Source organism: Chlamydotis macqueenii, chromosome 5 (assembly GCF_036417535.1).
Source record: "Chlamydotis macqueenii isolate bChlMac1 chromosome 5, bChlMac1.mat, whole genome shotgun sequence".
Classification (NCBI taxonomy): domain Eukaryota; kingdom Metazoa; phylum Chordata; class Aves; order Otidiformes; family Otididae; genus Chlamydotis; species Chlamydotis macqueenii.
Window position 1 is genome coordinate 56,995,140 of NC_141560.1, and position 22,708 is coordinate 57,017,847.

The 22,708-nt window shown below is 40.3% G+C and overlaps 1 protein-coding gene across 1 annotated transcript in view; it reads right to left on the bottom strand.

The window, feature by feature from the left end:
* The window catches only part of PDE3B (phosphodiesterase 3B), an 87,021-nt gene extending 64,526 nt beyond the window's left edge, over positions 1–22,495 (bottom strand). Inside the window, exon 1 of the mRNA XM_086749705.1 lies at positions 21,202–22,495. Within this exon, the coding sequence (XP_086605831.1) occupies positions 21,202–22,227 (1,026 nt within the window). The 5' untranslated portion in view covers positions 22,228–22,495. The remainder of the gene's footprint in view (positions 1–21,201) is intronic.
* Positions 22,496–22,708: the final 213 nt, after the last annotated feature.

Consider the following 22,708-nt stretch of genomic DNA (forward strand, 5'->3'; position numbering starts at 1 on the left):
AAGAAAAGTCAAAAAGTTCACAACAGAAACAGATACCTGAAGTCATTATGTGTACTACCCAATAGAAGAATTTATTCAAAAGCTGAAATGAGACAGGTGGTGCACCTGCTTCCATTTCTCCACTTCCAACCCATTCTGCAAAAAAAAAATCTCATCGTACTGTGGCTAATAACTTTACATTGATGATTCTACTGGGATGATGGACAGAACACATAAGCAAACACCTCAATAAAATGAACATACCAGACCAAGAGTTATTATGAAAGGAGTTAGTGATACATGATTGGATTGCACAATTGAAAACTGTAAACAAGATAGAACTCTGAAGCTGACAGGAACAAAGCCATGGGACCTATTTGTCCCATGAAGTTCAGTCTAGGCTTGAATTATTAATAAGAAAAAGTGATTTGGATCACATTTTCCTTTTTCTTGCTGTCACATATGTGAATTTTTAGCAGCAGGAAAATTAAGAGCCAAGGAGAATTACTGCAAAGAGCTGCATCAAAGCAACTTATTTTATCAGAAACTTCAAGTACCCATGAAGTGAGTAGAAAAATTATCAAAATACCTGGAAGCATCAAAGAGGGATAGACATACTCAGCATGAGAGGACTTCCACTTCTACATTATAAGGTAATAACTTTTCACCACTACCATATTACATATTTAGTCCTACAGACGGAAGCACAATGGATTGATGGTGGTTCACAATAGTGTTGTTACAGTTTTATAATGTTTTCATTTCACTTCACTCAGAAAATAATGAAGAATATTCACAAAAACACAACAGTATTAAAGAACTGTTTTAAATGAGTGCCAAGTATTCAGGTATTAGGAAGAATCTGATTCACATGTGTCCTTTACCACTTCATTCTGTTCTCACACATCAATGCAGTACGATTCTGCCTGTTACCACACAATCTTAAATTGTTTTTCAAAAGAACCATCTGCCCCATTTACTTTACAAGTCTAACTTAGTTATCTAAATTGCACCTTTCCATTCAAGGTCTTTGTGAAAACTTTGTGTATAATATTATATGTTGCAAGTGTGGTACCACACCTGTCTGTGATTGCTTAGTATCTGACAATTTAAGTACCTGTTTGACTTTTTTCAGTTATCCAATATTGAGGCATTCTGTTCCTTTTATTTCAAGTAAAGAAATGCAGAATATACTGTTTACTCAAGACACAGAAAAAAATACAGAGGCTTTCGGTTGTGAGGGGATGGTATTTTTACTGATTTATTGGGAAGTTCTAACACATCCATTCTTTACACTGCAGTACCATTCATTCTCTTAAATCAGCACAAGTTGGTCTTGCCACAATAAAGGCGAAGTCCTGCCCTCCCTCAGCTGCTTATTCCCATTCCTGTGTCACTCCCTCTCTTAAGCAGCAAAAGTATTCATGCAGGCATGTGGCAAGGAACTACAAAAAGAATTGATTAGTTTTAATACAGATTAGTTCCCCAATTTAATTCATTGTGTAGTCTCTCTGAATGCTTGTGTCAGCATAAAGGGAGATGATGCCAGGGCAGGAAAGAGCAGACAGTGCTGGGAAGGACCACTCCTTTCAGTGGAAGCGCCACAAAGCATTCAGGGAATTGGAATATTTGAGTAGACATGCTCAGATTAGAAAGCATATGTCCAAAGGTTAAAAAAAAAAAATTTTTTTTGTGACTACTTAAAAATTCATCTAAATTGGACACAGTTCTTAGCATCAGAAAATTATCATACTCTGATCCCAGAACTCAAAATTTTAATCAAGACTTGTGCTGCAGTTGTACCTCCCAGCCAACAGAAGCTGCTGTTGCGTCACACATTTTAGTTCTGCTGCTGGTATTGTCAGCAAAAAAAAAAAAGAGTCCAAAAAGAGGCCTCTCTCTAATTCCTTCTAGCTGTTATCCTCTGAAAATCCAAAATAAACAAAACAGATAGGTTTACTGAAGGGTGAAGTTGTGATCTCCCAGAGTGGAGCTGTAGAGAAACTTTCTATTCAGAGGAAACAGGGAGATTTTAATATTAGGAGAAAGGTGCTGGTGAACATTAGTAAGTCTACATCATTTCCTTTACAGATCTTAATGATTACTTTGAAACAAACAAAAAAATTACTGGCAAAGATAGTTGGAAAACAAAAACACCTGGAAGAAAGTTATTCAAATTAGACAATGGGAATAATATTAAAAAAAAAAAAAAAACCCTGCCCATCTTAGATTATTCTAATGATCATTTAGGAATATAACCATATGATGAGAAAACAAAAGAAAGAAAAAAATCCCTTGGTGTTGCTCAGAAAAGCATGAAAATACCCCTGATGCACAAAACTATCCATGCAAGATGATCTAAATGGTAGCCATTTTAGCCACATATATAAAGAAACGATGGACTGTCAGTTACTTTCTTGATGTTTTCAGTGGAATTTTCTACAAAATACTTCACAGCATAAGAGTTGCAAAGAACATTTTACTGATTTATTTTCCTCAGTAAAAGTCACAATTAGAGGAAGATGGAACAGACCTTAATTCCTTTTCTCTTTCAGAGGACCCATCTATCTTATTGATTCCAAAAGTTACAGACCACACAGTATTGGACAAGTTGACTTACAAAGTCAGTAGACTACAACGGATAAAAAACAAATGTTTCCTCAGGAATCATACAAAACTTCACAGACTTAGCTGAAAAAAATGCAGTCCCTTACTGTAATGTCTGAAAGATTAAATAGCCAAATAGTATCCTACTAAGCTGCAGTTATATCTGTCATTACAGCCTTATCTTTTGAAACATGCATGTATACCAAACAGTCTGGCTGAGAATATGATATTCAGGAAACAACAACTGAATGTTGTCAGCTCATAAAATAATTTTGAAAATAGCTAAGAAGTGCTAGAATTAAGAGTAAGTTAATTAAACAATATTAAAAGTTATGCAGAAAAATAAGTATGTGAACACGTAACTCCCATCTCCTTAATTGAAGGAAGACTGGCGAGGCTTAGAGGGCTAAAATACCAAATGAGGATAAAACAAAATATTCAATATGCTTGATGTATTGCATTACTTGCAGACATTCCCTAAACAAATGGCAAAGTTCCTGGACATACACTCCTTGAACCCATCTGTAATCTGATTACACCATAACCTCCATTTTACTGTCTCGAATTGAAGAGATAAAGAAGATTAACAACAAAATTCACAATTCAAAATTGAGATTTCCAGATCTCCTTTTGTTAACACCTACATTAACTGTTTATTCATAGAATCATAGAATGGTTAGGGTGGGAAGGGACCTTCAAAGGTCATCTAGTCCAACCCCACTACAAGGAGCAGGGATATCTCCAACTAGATCAGGTTGCTCAGAGCCCTATGCAGCGTAGCCTTGAATGTTTCCAGGGATGGGGCCTCCACCACCTCTCTGGGCAACCTGGTCCAGTGCTCCACCAACCTCACTATAAAAATGTTTTTCCTAATGTCTAATCCAAGTCTACCTCCCTCTATTTTAAAAACATTACCCCTTGTCCTGTAGCAACAGGCCCTGCTAAAAAGTTTCTCCCTGTCTTTCCTGTAAGCCTCCTTTAGGTACTGGAAGGTCTCCCCAGAGCCTTCTCTTCTCCAGGCTGAACAGCCCCAACTCTCTCAGCCTGTCCTCATAGGAGAGGTGCTCCAGCCCTCTGATCATCTTCGTAGCTCTCCTCTGGACTTGCTCCAGGTCCATGTCCTTCTTATCTTGATGGCTTCAGAGCTGGACACAGTACTCCAGGTACGGGTCTCACCAGAGCAGAGTAGATGGGCAGGATCACCTCCCTGGACCTGCTGGCCACGCTTCTTTTGATGCAGTCCAGGATATGGCTGGCTTTATGAGCTTCTGGCACACATTACTGGATCTTGTTGAGATTCTCGTCCACCAGTACACCCAAGTTCTTCTCCTCAGGTCTGCTCTCAATCCATTCTCCGCCCAGCCTGTATTTGTGCTTGAGATTGCTCTGACCCATGTGCAGGACCTTGCACTTGGCCTGGTTGAACTTCATGAGACTTGCATGAAGCATGTCTCCAGCCTGACAAGGTCCCTCTGGACGGCATGCCAATTCCTTATCCACCGAGTGGTCTGTCCATCAAATTTATGTCTCTCCAGTTTAGAGAGAAGGATGTCATGTGGGACCAGTGTCAAATGCCTTGCACAAGTCCAGGTAGATGACATCAGTTGGTCATCCCTTATCCACCAATGCTGTAACCCCATCATAGAAAGCCAGCAAATTGGTCAGGCACAATTTGCCCTTAGTGAAGCTGTGTTGACTGTCACCAATCACCTCCTTGCTCTCCATCTGCCTTAGCATGGTTTCCAGGAGGATCTGCTCCATGGCCTTGCCAGGCACAGAGGTGAGACTAACCGGTCTGTAGTTCCCCAGGTCTTCCTTATTTCTCGTTTTTTAAAAATGGGGGTTATGTTTCCCCTTTTCCAGCCAGTGGGAACCTCACCAGGCTGCCATGCCTTCTCAACTGTCATGGACAGTGGCTTGGCAACTTCATCCACCAGTTCGCTCAGGACCCACAGATGCATCTCATCAGGTCCCATGGACTTGTGCAACTTCAGGCTCCTTAGGTGGTCCCGAACCTGCTCTTCTACAGTGGGTGGTTTTTCATTCTCCCAGTCCCTGCTTTTGCTTCTGCAACTTGGGCGATGTGGCTAGAGTCCTTGCTGGTGAAGACTGAGGGGAAAAAGTTGTTGAGTACCTCAGGTAACTAGGTCTCCCGTTTCCTTCTGGAGAGGGCTCACATTCTCCCTGGTCTTCCTTTTGTCCCCAACGTACCTAAAGAAGCTTTTGTTGTTGCCCTTGACGTTGCTGGCCAGATTCAATTCCATTAGGGCTTCAGCGTGCCTTACCTATTCCCTGGTCATTCAGACAATCTGTCCGTATTCCTCCCAGGCTATCTGTTGTTACTTCCACCCTCTGTAGGGTTCCTTTTTCTTTTTCAGTTGGTCAAGGAGCTCCTTGTTCATCCATGCAGGCCTTCTAGCGTTTTTGCCTGACTTCCTCTTTGTTGGGATGCATCGGTCCTGAGCTTGGAGGAGGTGATCCTTGATTATTAACCAACATTCTTGGGCCCTTCTTCCCTCCAGGGCTTTATCCCATGGTACTTTGCCCAGCAGATCCCTGAAGAGGCCAAAGTCTGCTCTCCTGAAGTCCCAGGTAGAGAACTTGCTGTGTGCTGTGTGGGGCTCGCTGCCCCAAGGATCTTGAACTCCACCATCTCATGGTCACTGCAGACAAGGCTGCTCTTAATCATATAAATTTAAATCCCAATATTCATTGACTTCAATGGTAAAACTTGATAACTTGCAACTGAGCTAATATGAATACATACCAAATAAATCATATACCAAGCAGTGGCCACATGCAGTGACATATGTTAGTGAGGTTGGACAATTTTGAACTAGCCATAAGAACAGTTGCTCTTTCTTTAAAAATGCATCCCAGTGCTTTAGCCATCTCCATCCAGACACAAAAACTTTTCTTTTTTACTAAAATAAAATTGAAGAGAATCCCATATGAAGATCCCAAACCAGGTAGACCGTGGTCGCTATTTGGAACGCAGCTCCAATGACCAGCTAACCATAGATGACACTGGCCTATAGTCTGAAAAATCCCCTAAAAACATGGGCTGCTAGACTCCTGCAGCAAAGTTAATCTATCATAAGTGTGCAGAAACAGAGATACTCAATCTTTCTAAGCCTTGTATTCAAGAGTTCAAGGTGAGGGAAGAATTGGGTTTGGAGCTGAGTTTTTAAGTTGGGTGGGTTTTTTTGTTTGGGATACTGGTGAGGGGGAAGAGCAGGGGCAGGTAGGGAAGTTTGGTGGGTTGGTTGGTTGGTTGGTTTGTTTTGTTTTTTTCCCCTAAGAGCTTTGTGTATTCAGATATTAACACAGCTTTAACTCTGATGATCTGTCAAAGTCACTCTTTTAACAAGGAAGAAAATGCAGGGATTTTATATGGAAGAATTATTCCAAAATAATTTTAAAATCCTAGTATTCAAACTCTTAAAATATATTAACTTTTTAAGGTTCACACAAACACAGGAACACAAGTGTATTCCCAACCCCAGCATTTTAACAAGTTTAGCCTTTACTAAGGCTGTGTAGTGTACTACAACACTAGTTCGTTAAAATCTAAGCTTATTTGTCTGTTTGCCTATGTAAAAACAAAAAACAAACAAACAAACAAAAAGGTTAAAACACAGTGATAAAAACTCTTCATTTAACCTGTTGGTCATTGCATGATTTTTCCCTTAAAAAAAAAAAAAAAAAAACTATCCATAAGGCAATACCCATACTAACAACATAGATCAATATTAAGTCAGCTACTGTGAATTTGTTTACAGTTTTTAAGTGAAATGCAGAAGACATGATGATTTTCTGAGATAAAACACACACTGCTTTCAACACTCACTGGTTTATATTAGTGGCTAGCTAACCACTGGAAGTTACATAGGGAAAAATTATTTAGAAAAAGAATCTCTTGCTTTAGAGGTTAAACCTCAGGTAACATTCATTTTGAAAAGTATATTTTAATATGTAACACACAAGAATACTTCAGTATAATTGCTAGAAAAGGTGGTGATATCCAAAACACTGGTGAAACCTGCATAGTACTTAGTAAGCAGGGATGATAATTTTCATATAGATTACAAAAATTTGACTGTACATCTTTCAGAATCAAGCATAACTACAATGTTCTTTGGAAAAGTATGCTGGAGAGTTTAAATGATTTTTCAATTTATCTGAAGTAGAACTTTGCAAATTCTCATGAGTGCCATAGCCGCAGTCACAGCTGAACAGTTTCAGACGAAGCCAGTCTTCTCCTTTTTAACAGTCGAGTTCAGCTTGCAACACTATCAAAAATAAAAGAACTGTAAGCTAATTGCTGGCAAGTATGACGCAAGTGGTTTCCTAGGTAACAGCCCAAGTTGCTGAAGTGCCTGATCCAGCATTTCCTCATCTGTTTGCACTCACACCAGCAGCCTGACAATGTAGTCACTGCATCCTGTTTCACTCGGCAGCCAGCAAAGCACACTGAGCTTAACCCCTGACTAACATTCTTACAGTTCACCCATCGTACCTATAAATTAACTTTTACAGCGATGTTTTGTCCATGCGTTTTTAATTTTCTCACACCTTTGCGGTAGCTGTCTACACTGCATTTTCTTTTTAATTGAGAAGGAAAACAATAGAAAGAAAACATAATCTAAAGTAAAAAAAAAAAAAAACCCACACAAAGCTAACAGACATATTTTAATTTGCATTTACACTACCGAAGGTTTCTGCCACAAATTAAGTTTAAAAAAATTAGTCACCTGCAGATTTTGCATAAAACATTGAATTAGCTGTATCTGCAATTTTAATTTTATAGTTCCAGAATTATCCTGATTTTATGCTATACCCAAAATAAATTAAATACAAATATCAAGAGGGTCTGTCAAGCTACTGCTCATTCACTTCAAATAGATGTGTATTAATGTATAAGTAGGAAATGCATTTTTAAAATGGGTCATAAAACAGTTAATGTATACACCAAGGAAAACAAAAATCACATTTTGATCTAAAAAAATGTAGAGTGCATGGATCTCATCAGTCAGCTATCTTTCAGGGCAACCGTAGATTCTAGAGCAAATAAAAAAACAAACACATTAATAAAAAAATGCAAATATTGGCCTTTCTGACAATATACCACACCCCCCAAAAAAATGGATAATTTTAGGGTTTATTTTTAAATGTGAATTTGGTGATTTCAGGACATCAATACACATGAAACAAACTATTTCCAGCACAGAGCTTTTATGTGCTGACATCGGTGCTTATTCAGTGCAAAACACAACTGTTTTTCTGTACTATGGAATAGTTGTGGAGCACAAAGAAAGCAAAAAGGCAAGATAAAAATATTTTTTTTGTTGTTAAAAATTCTGGGCAATGCTTCACCAAGACAAAACATATACAAAATCTACTGCTGGAAAAAAAGTCTCCCACCTTCACTGACTGATCTAACCAGTCCAATTTTAAGTGGGAAATCCCCTAAAGCATTCTGAAATAGACAACAGCCAGCCAGAACGACCTGTCACAGCAGCTTCCTGACCACTAAAGAGAAGTAGGTATCGAAAACATGAAGGTGCAGGGAGGAGGTGACGTTAGGGACTTTTCACTGTTTCTTTCACAAAAGCTTACTCACGCCAGAGGCCAGGTTCATATCAAGTTAGAACTGCTCTAAAAGGAGATCTAAAACACTTCTGATTTTCCAGTAATTGGAAGTCTCATTCTTTCAAATACAATACAGATGCTCCAGTTTCTTAGGAGGCCTTCTTGATCAAATCTAGTATCATAATTTACCCATATTCCAAAAAGCAAAATACAAGTGTTAGGTCAAAAAGCCCAAGGGTACAGACAAATGAGTGGCCTGAAATAAAACTTCAAAGAACAGTATGCAGGTATGCACTCACCTAGAAAATAAGAAACAGAAAAGGACTACCATGTCTACACAACATGATCAATGTTCTGGCTTAATCAGCTATTGACTACTTGTTAGCATCTCAGTGATCTTTTTCCCTAAATGCAGATGTTTCCTTCAGCGTATCCAGAGAAGGGCAACAAAGCTGGTGAGGGGCCTGGAGAACAAGTCTTATACGGAGGGCTGTGGGAACTGGGATTGTTTAGTCTGGAGAACAGAAGGCTGAGGCGAGACCTCATCGCTCTCTACAACTACCTGAAAGGAGGTTGTAGGGAGGTGGGTGTTGGTATCTTCTCCCAAGTAACAAGCAGTAGGACGAGAGGAAATGCCTCAAGTTGCATTAGGGGAGAGGTTTAAGTTGGATATTAGGAAACACTTCTTACTGAAAGAGTGGTCAGGCACTGGAACAGGCTGCCCAAGGAAGTGCTGGAGTCACCATCCCTGGAGATGTTCAAAGAACGTGTAGATGTAGCACTTCAGGACATAGTTTAGTAGGCATGGCAGTGTTGGGTTGATGGTTGCACTTGATGATCTTAGAGGTCTTTTCCAACGATTCTATGATTCTTAAGAAAAAAAGAAATAAATGTTTTCTTCACCAATAGATAATTTTCCTCAATTGAATAGAAAGCCAGCTCAAAAAAAAATAAAGGAAATAGCCTGGTATGTGATTATGGAAATTCCAGAAAGAGATCAAGAAGTTTCAGTGACGAAGAGGCAACAATAGGCAGAAAACCTGTGATGTCACAAGGCATGTTGAGGAACTCTAACATCCCTGTAGGAGAGGGAAGCAAACCAGCACAGACTAGCAAGACTATTGTTGCAGGGTTATGCTGGGATACAAAAGATTACCACCCTGACTCCACTCAACACTGGATCAGGGAACCCTGAGAAAAATCATGAGCCACACAATATCTTTAGATTACAAGACTCAAGGTTCAGACAGGTTCTCCAAAACTAAAACATAAAATGGTTGCTGAGGACATCTTTGATAAAATGAGTCTTTAGACACTTGGATTAGAACTCAGTGGAAGGACACCCACATACAAGTTCTGTCAGAGGACACTACAAAATACTTAGATGTAAGTATGAACATAGGCACTAAATGGCTTAACAATTTTGGTTATGTAATTGACATATAACAAGACCATTTTGCATAGAAGGTTAGCCTCTACAAGGCTTGGAAGTCTATTCAAACACTAACGATTAAGTACTTTTGCAATACTCGGAATTATTTGCCTTATAATAATCCATCAACTATGGAATCCACCATCACAATATATAGTTTTTCTCCAGCTCTATCTCCTGCTATACTCTGACTTGGATATAAGAAGAAAAATACAGTTCTGTCCACCAAGCAAGATAACCTCCCCTCCACTTTGAATGAATCATAGAATCATAGAATGGTTAGGGTTGGAAGGGACCTTCAAAGGTCATCTAGTCCAACCCCCCTGCAAGGAGCAGGGACATCCCCAACTAGATCAGGTTGCTCAGAGCCTCATCTAGCCTGGCCTTGAACATTTCCAGGGATGGGGCCTCCACCACCTTCTGGGCAACCTGTTCCAGTGTTCTATAACTCGCATTGTAAAAAATTTTTTCCTAAGGAGAAGTGAAAGGAATAACATGTCCAGTATTTATTTTTTGAGGCATAGTTCATTCCCTGTTATCATTAGTCAACCAGCTACTCTTGCTACAACTCCACCACTTGAGCCAATACTACTCCTGTTTCTCCCTCCTCACTCGGTTACAATAGGAAAGAGTTAGGCAAAACATAAACAAGATGGGTAAAGGCTTAGTCTTCTCAAAAAAAAACAACCTAACAAAAAAATCCCACCAAAAAATCCACAACCAAACAACCTAGAAAATCTTTGTCCCCTCTATCCAGGAAATAAACAGAGGATTTTTTTTCAGCTTTGAAACTACCGAAGACTCTCTTTGGACAGCAAAGAATAAGTTCCTAACTACAAAAGCCTACATATTAAGAGCTCAGTTTTTACAAGTAAATTTGCAGTTATGCTTACAAAGAATGAAGCAGGTAGGCAAGCACCTTGCATATAACTTGCAGAACAAAAAGAACAAAATGCAAAACCAAATAACTTTACAATATTGTACAGTACCAAGGTAAAGGATAAGATCTGTAGGAGCATGTCAAAAATAAATGTATTTGTCTTTTCAAATGCAGTCTACTTATGTATCATTTTTCAATAATGGATATTTACATGGTACTGAAATGAGGGATTCTAGAAACATTTTTATGCTGTAAATGCAAATAAATATTTAATTCTTCTATTTTATAAATTATATGTTACCAAATGTTCTACACATTTTTTTAAACAATAATTTGATTGTTAGATTTCTGAAAAAGTAAAATGTTTTCAGTCAAAATATTTTTATGTCTTTGCTGAAAGACACTTGTAATTTTGAATCAACTTACATTACTGATTTTGTAACATGTAGAAAGAGAAAGAACACACTTAGGAAGAGGTGTTAAAATTATTTTAAAGTGAAGAACAGATAAGGACAAGGAAAGAGAAAGAAAAATGATATTTCAAAAAAGACAAGATAAGCAAGCAAGCAATTTACTGTTGAGCATTAATCTCCTGGGAAATTATTTTTCTTGTCCTTTCAAGGCCCAAATAATTAAAAATAAAGAAGTGCCTTCTAAAAGTACACCAATCCTGTCCATCACCAGACAGCTGAAAGGAATATAGCTTTAAGAACATATTCATTTGTGATTGTTAACACTTGCTACTAGAGAGCTAAAGTTATAAATTACACCAAACCCTGTGAATTTTTAAACAAGTAAGGACTAGAATCTCAATCCTTAAACACTGTAAAACACATGTTCTTTTCCACTTGAAAGCTTAAGTGCACTGCTGACTCTAGGGAGCTTCCTACTAGAATAAGTGCTAATACAAGTATGGAAGACTTACAAATCATTAGCAGTGAGATTTTAACAGCAACCAGTCTCATACAAGAAAAATGACATAAGACTAACTGTATACCTTTATAGGTCCATTATTAAAGCTGTATTGACTTTTGTAGCTAATCCTGTGTTGTGGTTTTGTTTAGTGAGGGGGGGCCTAAGGTGGTAGCTTCTGTAGGAAACTGCTAGAAGTTGCTCCCCTTTGTTCAGTGGACTCGGCCGGGCCTAGGGCAGACCTGCTGCTGGCCAAGGCTGAGCCAATTGGTAGCAGAATGTCCCGTGATAATGCCTCTGCGATAACGTATTTAAGAAGGGGAAAACAGGAAAAAAAAAAAAAAGAGATGAGAAGATGTGAAGAAGCTGAGAGGGGACAGAGGCGCAGAGCGGGAGGCGCAGGCCTCATGGGCCTTGCAGGCCTCACCTTCTGACCTCTCGCCAGGCGGCTGACTGGACCCGATGCGGTCCGGCCTGGCTGCAAGAAGTGGAGAGGAGATGAGAAGTTAATAAGATGTAAAAAGATCCTGAGAGACATCTGCCAGCCTGTTGTGAGGAACGGTCAGTTCAGAAGGAGGGGGAGGAGTAACGCGGCTCCTGGCCAAGATTCCCCTGCAGCCTGTGGTGACGACCATGGTGGAGCAGGTTGTCCCCCTGCAGCCCATGGAGGCCCACGGAGGAGCAGAGATCCACTTGGAGCCTGTGAAGGACCCCGTACCAGGGGAGGTGGATGCCTGAATGAGGCTGTGGCCGGTAGAAGGCCCGCTGGGACAGCCGTTCTGGAGGGACTGCACCCCATGGAAGAGATGACCCACGCCGGAGCAGTTTCACAAAGGACTGTGGCGTAGGGGAGGGACCCCACAACACAGCAGGGGAGGAATGCGAGGAGTTCTTCCCCCAACCATGAAGCAGCGGCGTGAAACAACGTATGATGAACTGACCGCAACCCCCATTCCCTCTTCCCCCCTGTGCCGCTCAGGAGGGGAAGGTAGTAGAGATAATGTTAAGCTTGGGAAGAGGGAGGGGTGGAGGGAGGTTATCTTGTTCTCTGTCTCATTCTCCTGCTGTTTGTAGTAATAAATGAATAGTTTTCCCCAAGTCAAGTCTGTTTTGCCCGTGACGGTAACTTTAAGGATTTTCCCCGATCTTATCTCAAACCTCGAGCCGTTTTTCCTTATGTTATCTCTCCCTATTCTCTCGGAAGGTGGGGGGAGTGAGAGAGAGAGACTGTGTAGTCTGGTCCCGATCAGGGCTGAACTACGACATCCTGAAACAGCATCTCTTTATTATATGAAACAAAAACTGAATATTTTCTGAAGTTTTAAGATACTTTCCTGAAGTAAGTATCAATTTCATATTTACAGATATAATATCAGCTTCTAAAGGAATTTGTCCTGAAATTTTATCCTTAATGACTTTAATAATGGGTTATGTAAATTTCATATGTAAGCACAGTTTTACTGTTTTAACAAGATGGTTTGAAGCTTACGGTCTTTTAACTAGCTTTGATTTTTACTTTTTGTAAAAAATTGTTATCCTTCACACATAAACTGAAGTACTATTTTCTTTTTCAGAACATTCTGCAGATGTCTCCAGTATGACAGCCATTGTCTCACAGGGTTTGAAAGCAGGCCACCTTTAAAGGAAATAGCCAGCATCTGCCTCTGCTCATCTACTCCTATTTTCTTATTTTCATCTTGACATCATAGAAAAACTGGCAAATCTATTATTTTCAAGCTGCTTTTAAAATCTTTTGCCATCTAGCAAATAGGCTGCCAGTTGTGAAAAATAAATTAATTTAAAGCAATGACAAAAAAAGACTGGTTGTTAAAAAAAAAAGCTATTACAAACTCTTCTTTCTTAGTCAAACCTGTTAAACCAGAAACTCCAAACAGAAGGAAAAATTAGATTTTCAATATTGCCAGGGAATTTTGGCAGGGAAACATTCTGCTGTGGTAAATAAGAAGTAGCAAGAAACTGACACAGATACTAATTAATGCTTTTCTACAATGACATAAAAATAAGTTAAGAGATACTTTTAATCAAAGTACTTTCAACTGTGCTTCGCCATAACAGCACAAAGCTGTTACTTACATCATGGTAATCACTCATTTTAACTTCAGATAGACATACTACATTTCTTCAGTCGTTGCAAAGATGCTATATAACATCCCTCAGCTTTTTACTATTAAAAAAAAAAAGTTAAACATCTGTGCATAATCAATCGAAATTCTCTCTTTGCAAGTTTCATTTGAAATTTGCTTTGTAAGCATGCCTCAGTGATCCCCAAATGGATACTGTGCTGCCCCAAAAACGCAATTAGTTGAAACAAGAACAGAAGGAGGACACATACAAGGTAGACAACATAAGCTTGTTTGTGTTTTCTAGTTAAGATGTGAAAATACTGCTCTGTCCTATATTAATACATCAGAAAGAACCAGGCCACTGTCATCATTAACATAAATGTTTATTTACAGCAGCAATACACAGTAGGTACATCTGTGTTTCAGTGCACTTTTGTATGGACAATCTCAATGGAAACAGTATAACCCAGATCAACATTAATCTTTCCTTTAGCAAAATAAAGCCCGCTTCTTGCAGATCTGGCTAGTCAAGAGGAAAACTGTGCTAGTGTGCACAGTTTTCTTCCAGTCTGAGCCAATTCCTTCAGGGCAGTGCCAGAGCAGATGGCGTTTCACAAGCACAGCAGAATCTAAACTTTTTCAGTCTGCTAATCACTTTCAGGTTTCAACACAAATTTCCCTTCGCTATTACCCACACATAAGACCAAAACACATCTACTAGACAGAAAGAGCAAAACTATATTCCCGAAATGGCAAACAAGTATCACGCAACAGTGCTTAGGAGAAAAAAAAAAAAAAAAAAAAATTTTAAAAAAGGGAAAATAAATTATGATTGAATCTGTAATACTAAACTGACTCTAATAAAAATAAAAATACCGTAAATGTAAATACAGGCCTTTAATTTTAGGTCACATTGGAACAAAGATCATACTAAAGATGCAGACAGTGAGTCTAGTGCAAGAATGCCCTTTTTAGCCTTTAGTTTAGCTCCTATGTTGTTAAAAGAGTTTAATCTAATAAAAAAGAAAACATAACATGACCAATGTTAAAAGAGATACTCTTAATACCATAGCGTCTATGCAGGGAGTCATTGTTAAGTTGTTATTTCAATAAAACTGATAAAATTTCCTTCTGCAAACCTTAAGTTTCAGAACAGTTTATTCTGTATTTGAACTTTGCTGATAAAACAGTAAACAGGCAGGTGAGACAGGGGCTTGTTGTACCACTACCTAACAGTGGTACAGTTCCTCTGGGGCAGGGGAGTAGCACTAGCTGTTCTAGGCATACTGAAAGTACTCACCCCAAATTAAACCCCGTGTATATTTCTCAGTTACTAATACCAGCATGGATATAGCTAAATCAACATACATATATTGCTAATTCATACCAAAAAGCCTAGAATGTTCCTCATAAAAGAGGAAAGACCTCTCAAAACCAAATCCAAAGCACCCAAATACAGCATGTGGTACATTTTCTATAGTATCTTGAATAGCTTAAAAGTAATAAATCATAAGGAAAAAGATCATTTTAACATTCCGTAAAACTAACTTTTTTTTTACCAAATTAACAGCAAATTAACATTTGCTGCAAATATGCCTTTAACTTAGTGAAGGTATTTGGCTTTGCATAAAGGAACATTAAGGCTGGGAACTCAGTAGTGGGTAACAAAACTTGTCAGGATTTTCATTCTATCAGTCATTTAATTGGAAATATGTCAGCTTTTTCCATACTTCCCTGTACAAAGTGAGGTTAGCACCAGTAGACATGTATGTTCTGCATAGCAGCACTGGTTTTCATAGATACTGAACTATCAAAAAGAGGGATGTTAAACAATTGCTTGGATAGCCATGCCCTATTCTGTCCCTCTCCCAGTAAATTTGCACTTATTTCAAATTAACATGCTGCATATAAAAGCTATGAAAAAGTAAGGACAGTCCAACACATCAAAACTTACTCCTGATCACCAACTGCCTGTATTTAAATGAATTACATCCTTTGCCAAAGCTGTATGATCCACTTTCAAATACAAAACTGCTCTGGAAAGTATAATTTTATTTCAGCAGTCATTCGTTGTTATGCCATCTCTAGTTCCTAAAACACTTCATTTTGTCACACTCAACAATAAGGCCATTCACTTAACTGGTCTTCCTTAAGGACAGATCTCTCCAATCTGTTTCTGTCACACTTCCCCTTCCCAAATGCCATATTCTGTCAGCTTACTTGTTATGCTCTGAACTTTATTAGCATCCACGATTCCTCTCTGTTTGGAAGGCTCTAGTACTCTTTTACTTCCACTGGATCCTTTCTGTGCTCTCCTAATATTCACTCATATATTACACAGTCTGCCCTGACCAATCCAAGCCCTGACTTTTACCTTAATTTTCATTCCTGCTATTGAGCTGCAGAAAAGTCCTATCATTTTTTTTTAATTTATTCTGTGGTATCATTCCCTCTTGCTAAGCTCTGTTTTCACCCACTGAAAAAATTAAAATGAAATTCAATATTTCCTTTCACTCCCCTTTACTCTCAGCTTAAACTATTCTTTCAGCTCTCTCTCCACATAGTTTTATCCTAGAAAAATGAGTGAGATTCCAACAAAATATTCTATCACTGTAGCTTCCCATGGTCTGCCCTCCTTTCTCATTTGACAGGCAGAAGTTTCTCATGTTTTCCTTCCCAAGTTTTTGCATCAACGATAAAATAGACTACATCTCCTAATTTCCCTGCCTGTAAACCTTATCTTTGCACAGAAATATAAGATTTACTCTTTTCCATCTTCAGCAACTAGTTTATGAGCACCTGACCTGACAGTTACAGTTGGCTTTTAGTGATTTGTTTGAATGATGGTAAGGCTCCATTAAGTTTTCATTTTTAGGTATCAGAAAACAAAAACAGGAGGAAAAAGGCTTTTTTAAAAAATTTAAATTTCCTATCAAATGCCAAATAAGGCCCAGACTTTAACAGAATCCCCACCTCAACCCTAGTTTTGATACTCACTCACGACATGAGAGACACTCATGTGGATTCCTAGATTCCAGCTCACACTGCAGGCTGGCCCTGTGTCAGGGCATATTCCACAGGGTCTCTTCACTTCCTACTCACCTTTCTCATAAAACTTGCTGGAATTTGATACCTTTGAAACTTCTAAGGCCATAGTATTCAATCAGTTCAGTTGGTCAGCTTCAACTATGAAAATGGTACTGTCAGGCATATAGTATGATACTTCAAGAATATAACTTCACAATGAAAAATAAAAAGGAGGCGGTAAGGATGCAACTCTCACCAGCAATCTTCACATTTCATCTAGCGCAAAACATTTTGTCAAGGTCAGAGAGAACCAGACAGAAACACACAGTATAATTCTACTCATCTGAAATATAGTTGCAAAAAGTTTTCCAAGACTGTTGCTTTCACCATGTAATCCTTCTCTTTGTATATTCCCTATGCTTAGTTGCACCCAGTTGAAATTGATTACATTCACAGCTCAACACACCCACATTTCTACCTTGATTTTCCACATAAGACAAACAATAAAAACTCAAGAGATACAAAGATCCTGTTAAGAACAGAAACAAATCTTGACATGCAGTTACACTTGTGGTAACAGTCATTGTAACCATTAGGGGAAAACTTAAAATTTCAAAGAGCTAGTTTGTCAAATACATAGAAAGAACAGTTACATCTTATGTTATTGGCTGCAATCAACAGGTAAAGGCTCACATGTTTTTAGGCTGCAAACAGTATCTGAATTTAATAATTCTAAGACACCGTAAAATACATATTAACAGACAGCTTCTGCACTAGAAAGTTTATACTCTGAGTACTTATGGACAAAGTTTAATTTGTTTCACAAATAGGAAACAGACACTGATATAAATTGTCCAAGCAAATAAGGAACTGCATTAATTCCAAGTTACATAAATATTGTAGACTCTTCAAATTGAGTCCTTAGCTTCCTAATGTAATGCATCAAAAACATGAGATAGCTCGGAACAGAAACTGGGGAGAAGTAGCAGTCAATTCAACAAGATAACAACAAGACAATTCTTCCTGAAATTAACAGAGTGCAACATGAAAGCAGTCTTTACTCATGAACTATTCTAACCTTCCTACATGTTTGAATGCAGTCAGATAGCTAGGAAAAGTATCAACTCTGGTTTTAGACACATATCCCATATATTTAATTAGAAAGGCCTGTTCTTTACTCAAGGAAAAATATTAAAATTTTAGAAATCACATTTCTTTCTAGACCCTGAGAAGTGCCTATGTATGAGTTCCTATTTGTTCTCATATTTCCTTCACCACCATATTAAAGAAAAAATAAAGTTTTACTTTAGTATTTTTCAGGACGCAGAGTGTTTACAAGATCTGCAATACTGACAAGCACCTTTCAGATTCCCAATTCTGATTTGGCTTTCATGGGAAAAAAAAAAAAAAAGTGCTAAATATGCAATAATCAATGAAGATAAAGCCTTTAACACCAGTAGAGATAGGTACAGCTAACAAATTAGCATCCAATTAAGACATGCAATCAAAACATCATCTACACAAAACTTGTAATACCAATCAATACTACAGTCATACTGCTAATAAGCAATTCCTCTCTAGATCCAAGATAAATACTAAAGTAAGAATCCAAAAAGCCTGTTTACTGCTAAAATCATATGAATTTCTGTGAGCAGAAGTGTTAACATAGTAGAGTTCAGAAAAGACATTGCATTTGCATAATTTTTAGCCTTAACTGTAGTCATATTGCTTCCTTCTATGTTATTTTGATAACAACATTTAAACATATTCACAAAAAAAAATTAAAGATATAATCTATTCAAGACTCTTTCCCTCCATCTCAAAGTACATTGCTAGCCATATGTACTTCAGAAAAGCCACACACAGCATAAATCTGTAGACTTTGGCAACTAAAGTAAGCATGGATACTCATATAAAAATTAGAATAAAGGTAATCTAATTTCATCAGCCTTCCAGTTTTATAGTTGCCATAGCTGTTCAAGTACAGAAAGCAATAATAAGCAATAATAAGTATTTGTCATAAGGATTGCCCAAATTCAAAAGGATTATAGGCCTCTTTCCAGCTGCCCCAGAAAACGGTGATAGCTCCATCCGATTACAGTGTGCACACACTACTGGTTGCACACATCTGTTCCGCCCCATACTCTCCATGCACATAGAGCCTTTAGAACTGTTGGCTTGAGCTTATTAATGAAAAAGCAGTCAAATCAATATAATTATTTTATCATATATTCAACTAGACAGGGTACCGGGCAGAATTTCAAATCAACAAGTAACTGAAAACTTAAGGTCAATACTAAGTTCCCTATTTTCCTCAAAGAGTAACCAAAACCTACATCTGCCTTTTTTGTTCTTATGGGTCCTTTTTGTTCTTATGTGTGAACCTTGTAGAGGTTCATACAAATCTTTACATACAAGAGGTTCATAAAAATCATACAAAATACATCTAATAGAATTACAAGAGCAACGTAGCTCTCATTTATCAAAGTATTCCTGTTACAGTGAACCTGCAGTACATTCCTTGTACTCCACTGATCTTCCTAACAACGTTCATTAAACTCACTATCTTAAAATATTAATATTGGAAAAGAATCACTGCAATATTTTATGAAGACCTGCAAAACATGCCACGAGTCCTTAAAGAAAACTCACATAATAAATGCTCTCTTAAAAGCCTCAAGTGCATATATTCCTTCTGTTTCAAGGAAGCAATATAAAAACCTTGTAATGTTTATACAAATAAAGTCACACATTGTAGGCTTACTTCTCCCCTCCTCCCTGCCCAAACAATTGACATTTTATCAGCTCTGCGACGTCTGATCTCTCTCCAAGTCAGACACGAGATCAGAGGATTTAACCTATTATCCTTTTAAAATCACATATTAAAAACTGCACAGAACATATATCTATGAATCCCATTTAAACTGTGCTTAATAAAGTACAAATATTTACTGTAAAGCATAATAGACTATTAAAAAAATAAAGAACTTCAGAACTCTTTGTTGTTTCTGTTCACTTCTGGTGATAATAAAGATATCAAATTCTGGAAGTCTACCAAACAGTTATATTTTATTATGAACACATATGATTTAAGTACTGCCAATAAATTCTACATATTTAGTTATGGTTGACATTTATGATGTTACTTAAAGAATAATAAAGGCCTTAACTTGAAATATGTGCATGCTTTTAGGAAGTGAGCTGAATATGAAAGGAAGCATTTAGCAACTTGCATAAGAACAAATATCTCCTATCATTTAGAAAGGTTAAGGAAAGATGTTGTCATATTTTCTGAGTTTTCTGTACTGCAGACAAATGTGACAGCATTGACTATCCAGAAGGGAACAAGAGAAAGTAAATTATTATAGAATATTCCCTAAATATCTTCATTACAATATTTTAATGTTTCTTTCATAGTATGCATTAGATAATTTGAAACTTATTGAATGAGTTATTTCTGAAGCCCCTTAAAGCATACTTGCGTTTTAACCTTTTATGCAAAAACAATTACCGCTGCATTATTCTATTGTGCAAATGCAGGGAAAGCAATACTCGAAAACTACTCCACCGTTTCAGATTCACCTCGTATTTCCTCAGAGCTGTTTCACAGTCAATCACAAGTGCATCACGGAAAAAAAAAAGTCAAAGCAAAATCAGAAAATTTCATTTAGTATCCATGAATTTCCGCCACAAGAACAGTAGATGGGGGATTCTGCAGCAACAATCACTTCCCAGAAACTGTCCACTTGCACGTTTATTAAACGCACTTCTCTTACTCTCCCTCTCACAACGGGGCTGATAATCCACTTGCAGCAGCCTCAGGCCGGTCTCACCGGCAACACAACTCGATGTTCCTGCACTTCACGTGCAAGTTCACCAATATAAATAAACTCGCCCCATCCCCCACCCCGCCTCGGAGGTTTGCGCTACAAAAAAAAAAACAAGACTCGTTGAAAAGTTTTCCAGGAGGTAGAAACCAACAGAGAGCTCCATTCAAAAAAAACTGAGCATTTCGGGCATCCCTCTAGACTCAACTGAACAGCTGTCTCTTCAGTAAAAAGAAGTTTCTTAAATCCCATCAACCCAAACCTAATGTTAATTTATGTGGAGCGAGGATGAGAGGGAGAAACAAGAGACTAATCTGCAAGAATAGCTGCCACTCAAACAACGCCAACATTTGATAAATAATATCCCGCAAAATCTCATTTTTCTTTAGCACTTAGCAATAATTTTGTCGATAGAAAGCGGAATGAACCTGAAGTGTCGAGCAACTAGAAAGCTGTGGTTTCTTTCTCTCGGGAAGTCTGCCAGAAGTGGAGGTGGTGGTGGGCTTTGGACAATAAATCAAAACAACAGGATAGCTGATAGTTGAAGATGTTTGGATCGGAGTTTTGTTTTAATCAGGAAGAACTACTTTCTAATACTTAAGACCGTGTGAAACGCGAGCAAGTCTCCTGTCCTATAGCAAATACATCGTTATGATTTAGCTTCTACATAGACATAAAGGACTATATCGATTCTGCAGAACCGAGTTGGGAAACCCGCTAAAGAACTAACGTTTTCCTCCATTCTTCTAACAGGAGTTTGACAGATAGCACACATCCAGCACAAACATACACAGGAGTTAGGAAAAGCGAGTGGCGCTCATTCCTCAGAAAGTTTCTCCCTCCAGTTTCGGAGAAACTTACCTGCTCTCTGGAAATGCAAGGCAAGGAGGGTCTCCTAAACATTTTGCAGCTGCCATAGTAGCTGGCCGAAGTTTCCCCTAAGGATACGCAGCTCGATCTCCTCCTGGGTTTGATCACAGGCACTTTTTCCTCCACGCTCGGGAGCCGTGGGTGGTGATGATGCTGGTGGTGCGCTCCTCGGCTCGGCGCCGAGAAGATGCCGTGCTCCCCGCCGCAGAGTGCCAGGAGGCAGCCCGCCACCCCGACCGAGCCGGCCAACAGCGGTCTGAGGGCCGGGGGGAGCGAGTGAAGGCTGGTGAGGGACACCAGCCACACCAGGCTGGAGAAGACCAAGACGAGGAGGCGTCGGCGCCACTTCAGAGAGCTCCGCAGCAGAGTCAGCGCTGCCACCGAGGCCAGCACTGCCAGGAGCCTGCCCAGGACCATCTGCGTCTCGGCGGGCGGCTGGGGCCCCTCTTCGCGCCCCTCCGCGGGCAGCAGCCACCGCAGCGCCACGAAGTCCCCCGAGAAGCAGCAGATGGGAAGCGCCAGCAGCCACCAGCGGGTCGTGCCGCCGCCGTGCCCCCCGCGCCTGCCGCCGGCCAGGTAGCAGGTGAGGAAGAAGAAGGCACAGGCGATGCTGAATAGGGGGCTGAGGCAGCGGGACAGGCACAGCAAGGCGTGCAGCGGCCGGGGGCTCCGCCAGCTGCTCCCGTCCTGCTGGCCCCCGGCGCTGCCCCGGCCAGGAAAGGCCAGGAGCGAGAGGACAAGGGCGGCCAGGGAGCCCAGGCTGAGGAGAGCCCGGGAGGAGGAGGAGGCGGCGGCAACCGGGAACAGCAGCAGAGAGAGGAAGCTCTTCGGGGGGTTCTGCCTCAGGGGGGTCGCGCAGCTCTTCACGTAGCCGTTCCGCAGGCTCTCCGGGCCGCCGCCGCCGGGGAGCGCCAGCGGGGCAGCCGCCCCGCCGCCGTCCGGCTGCTGGCAGCGCGGCGGGGCTCTGCCGAGTCCGTGGTGGGAGGCGGCCGCGGCGACTTCTCTCTCTTCCCACATGGTGGTCGGGGAGGCAGGAGGGAGGAGGACGGGGGGAGAAGCGCGGGTCGCGCTAGCTCCGGCCCGGCCGCGCCTCCCTCATCTCCTCAGGAGAAAGGCGCCGGGTTGAGCCGCCGCTTCTCCTCCGCGGGCAGCGGCGTCCGCAGCATGGTGGGTAAAGAAGGTGGAAAGAGAGGAAAGGTAAAAGTCGCGCTCGCTCGCTTTCCCCGAGCAGATCCAGCGGCAGAGACTCGCTGTCGCCTCCCAGCGCTCAGCGGCAGCAGCAGCCGCCGGCGAGGGTAGGACAGAGGCGAGGAACGGAACACAACGGAACGGAACGGAGCAGCCCAGCCCCCGCCCGCCTCCCCTCGTGTCGCTGCACACGGCGCGCGCGAAAGCTCCTGCGGCGGCACGCGCGCCGGGAGCGGTCGCGCGCTCGCTGCCACGCGCTAACGGTAGCGGGGGCGGGAGGAGAGGGGAGGCGCGCTCGCGGCTCCACGCC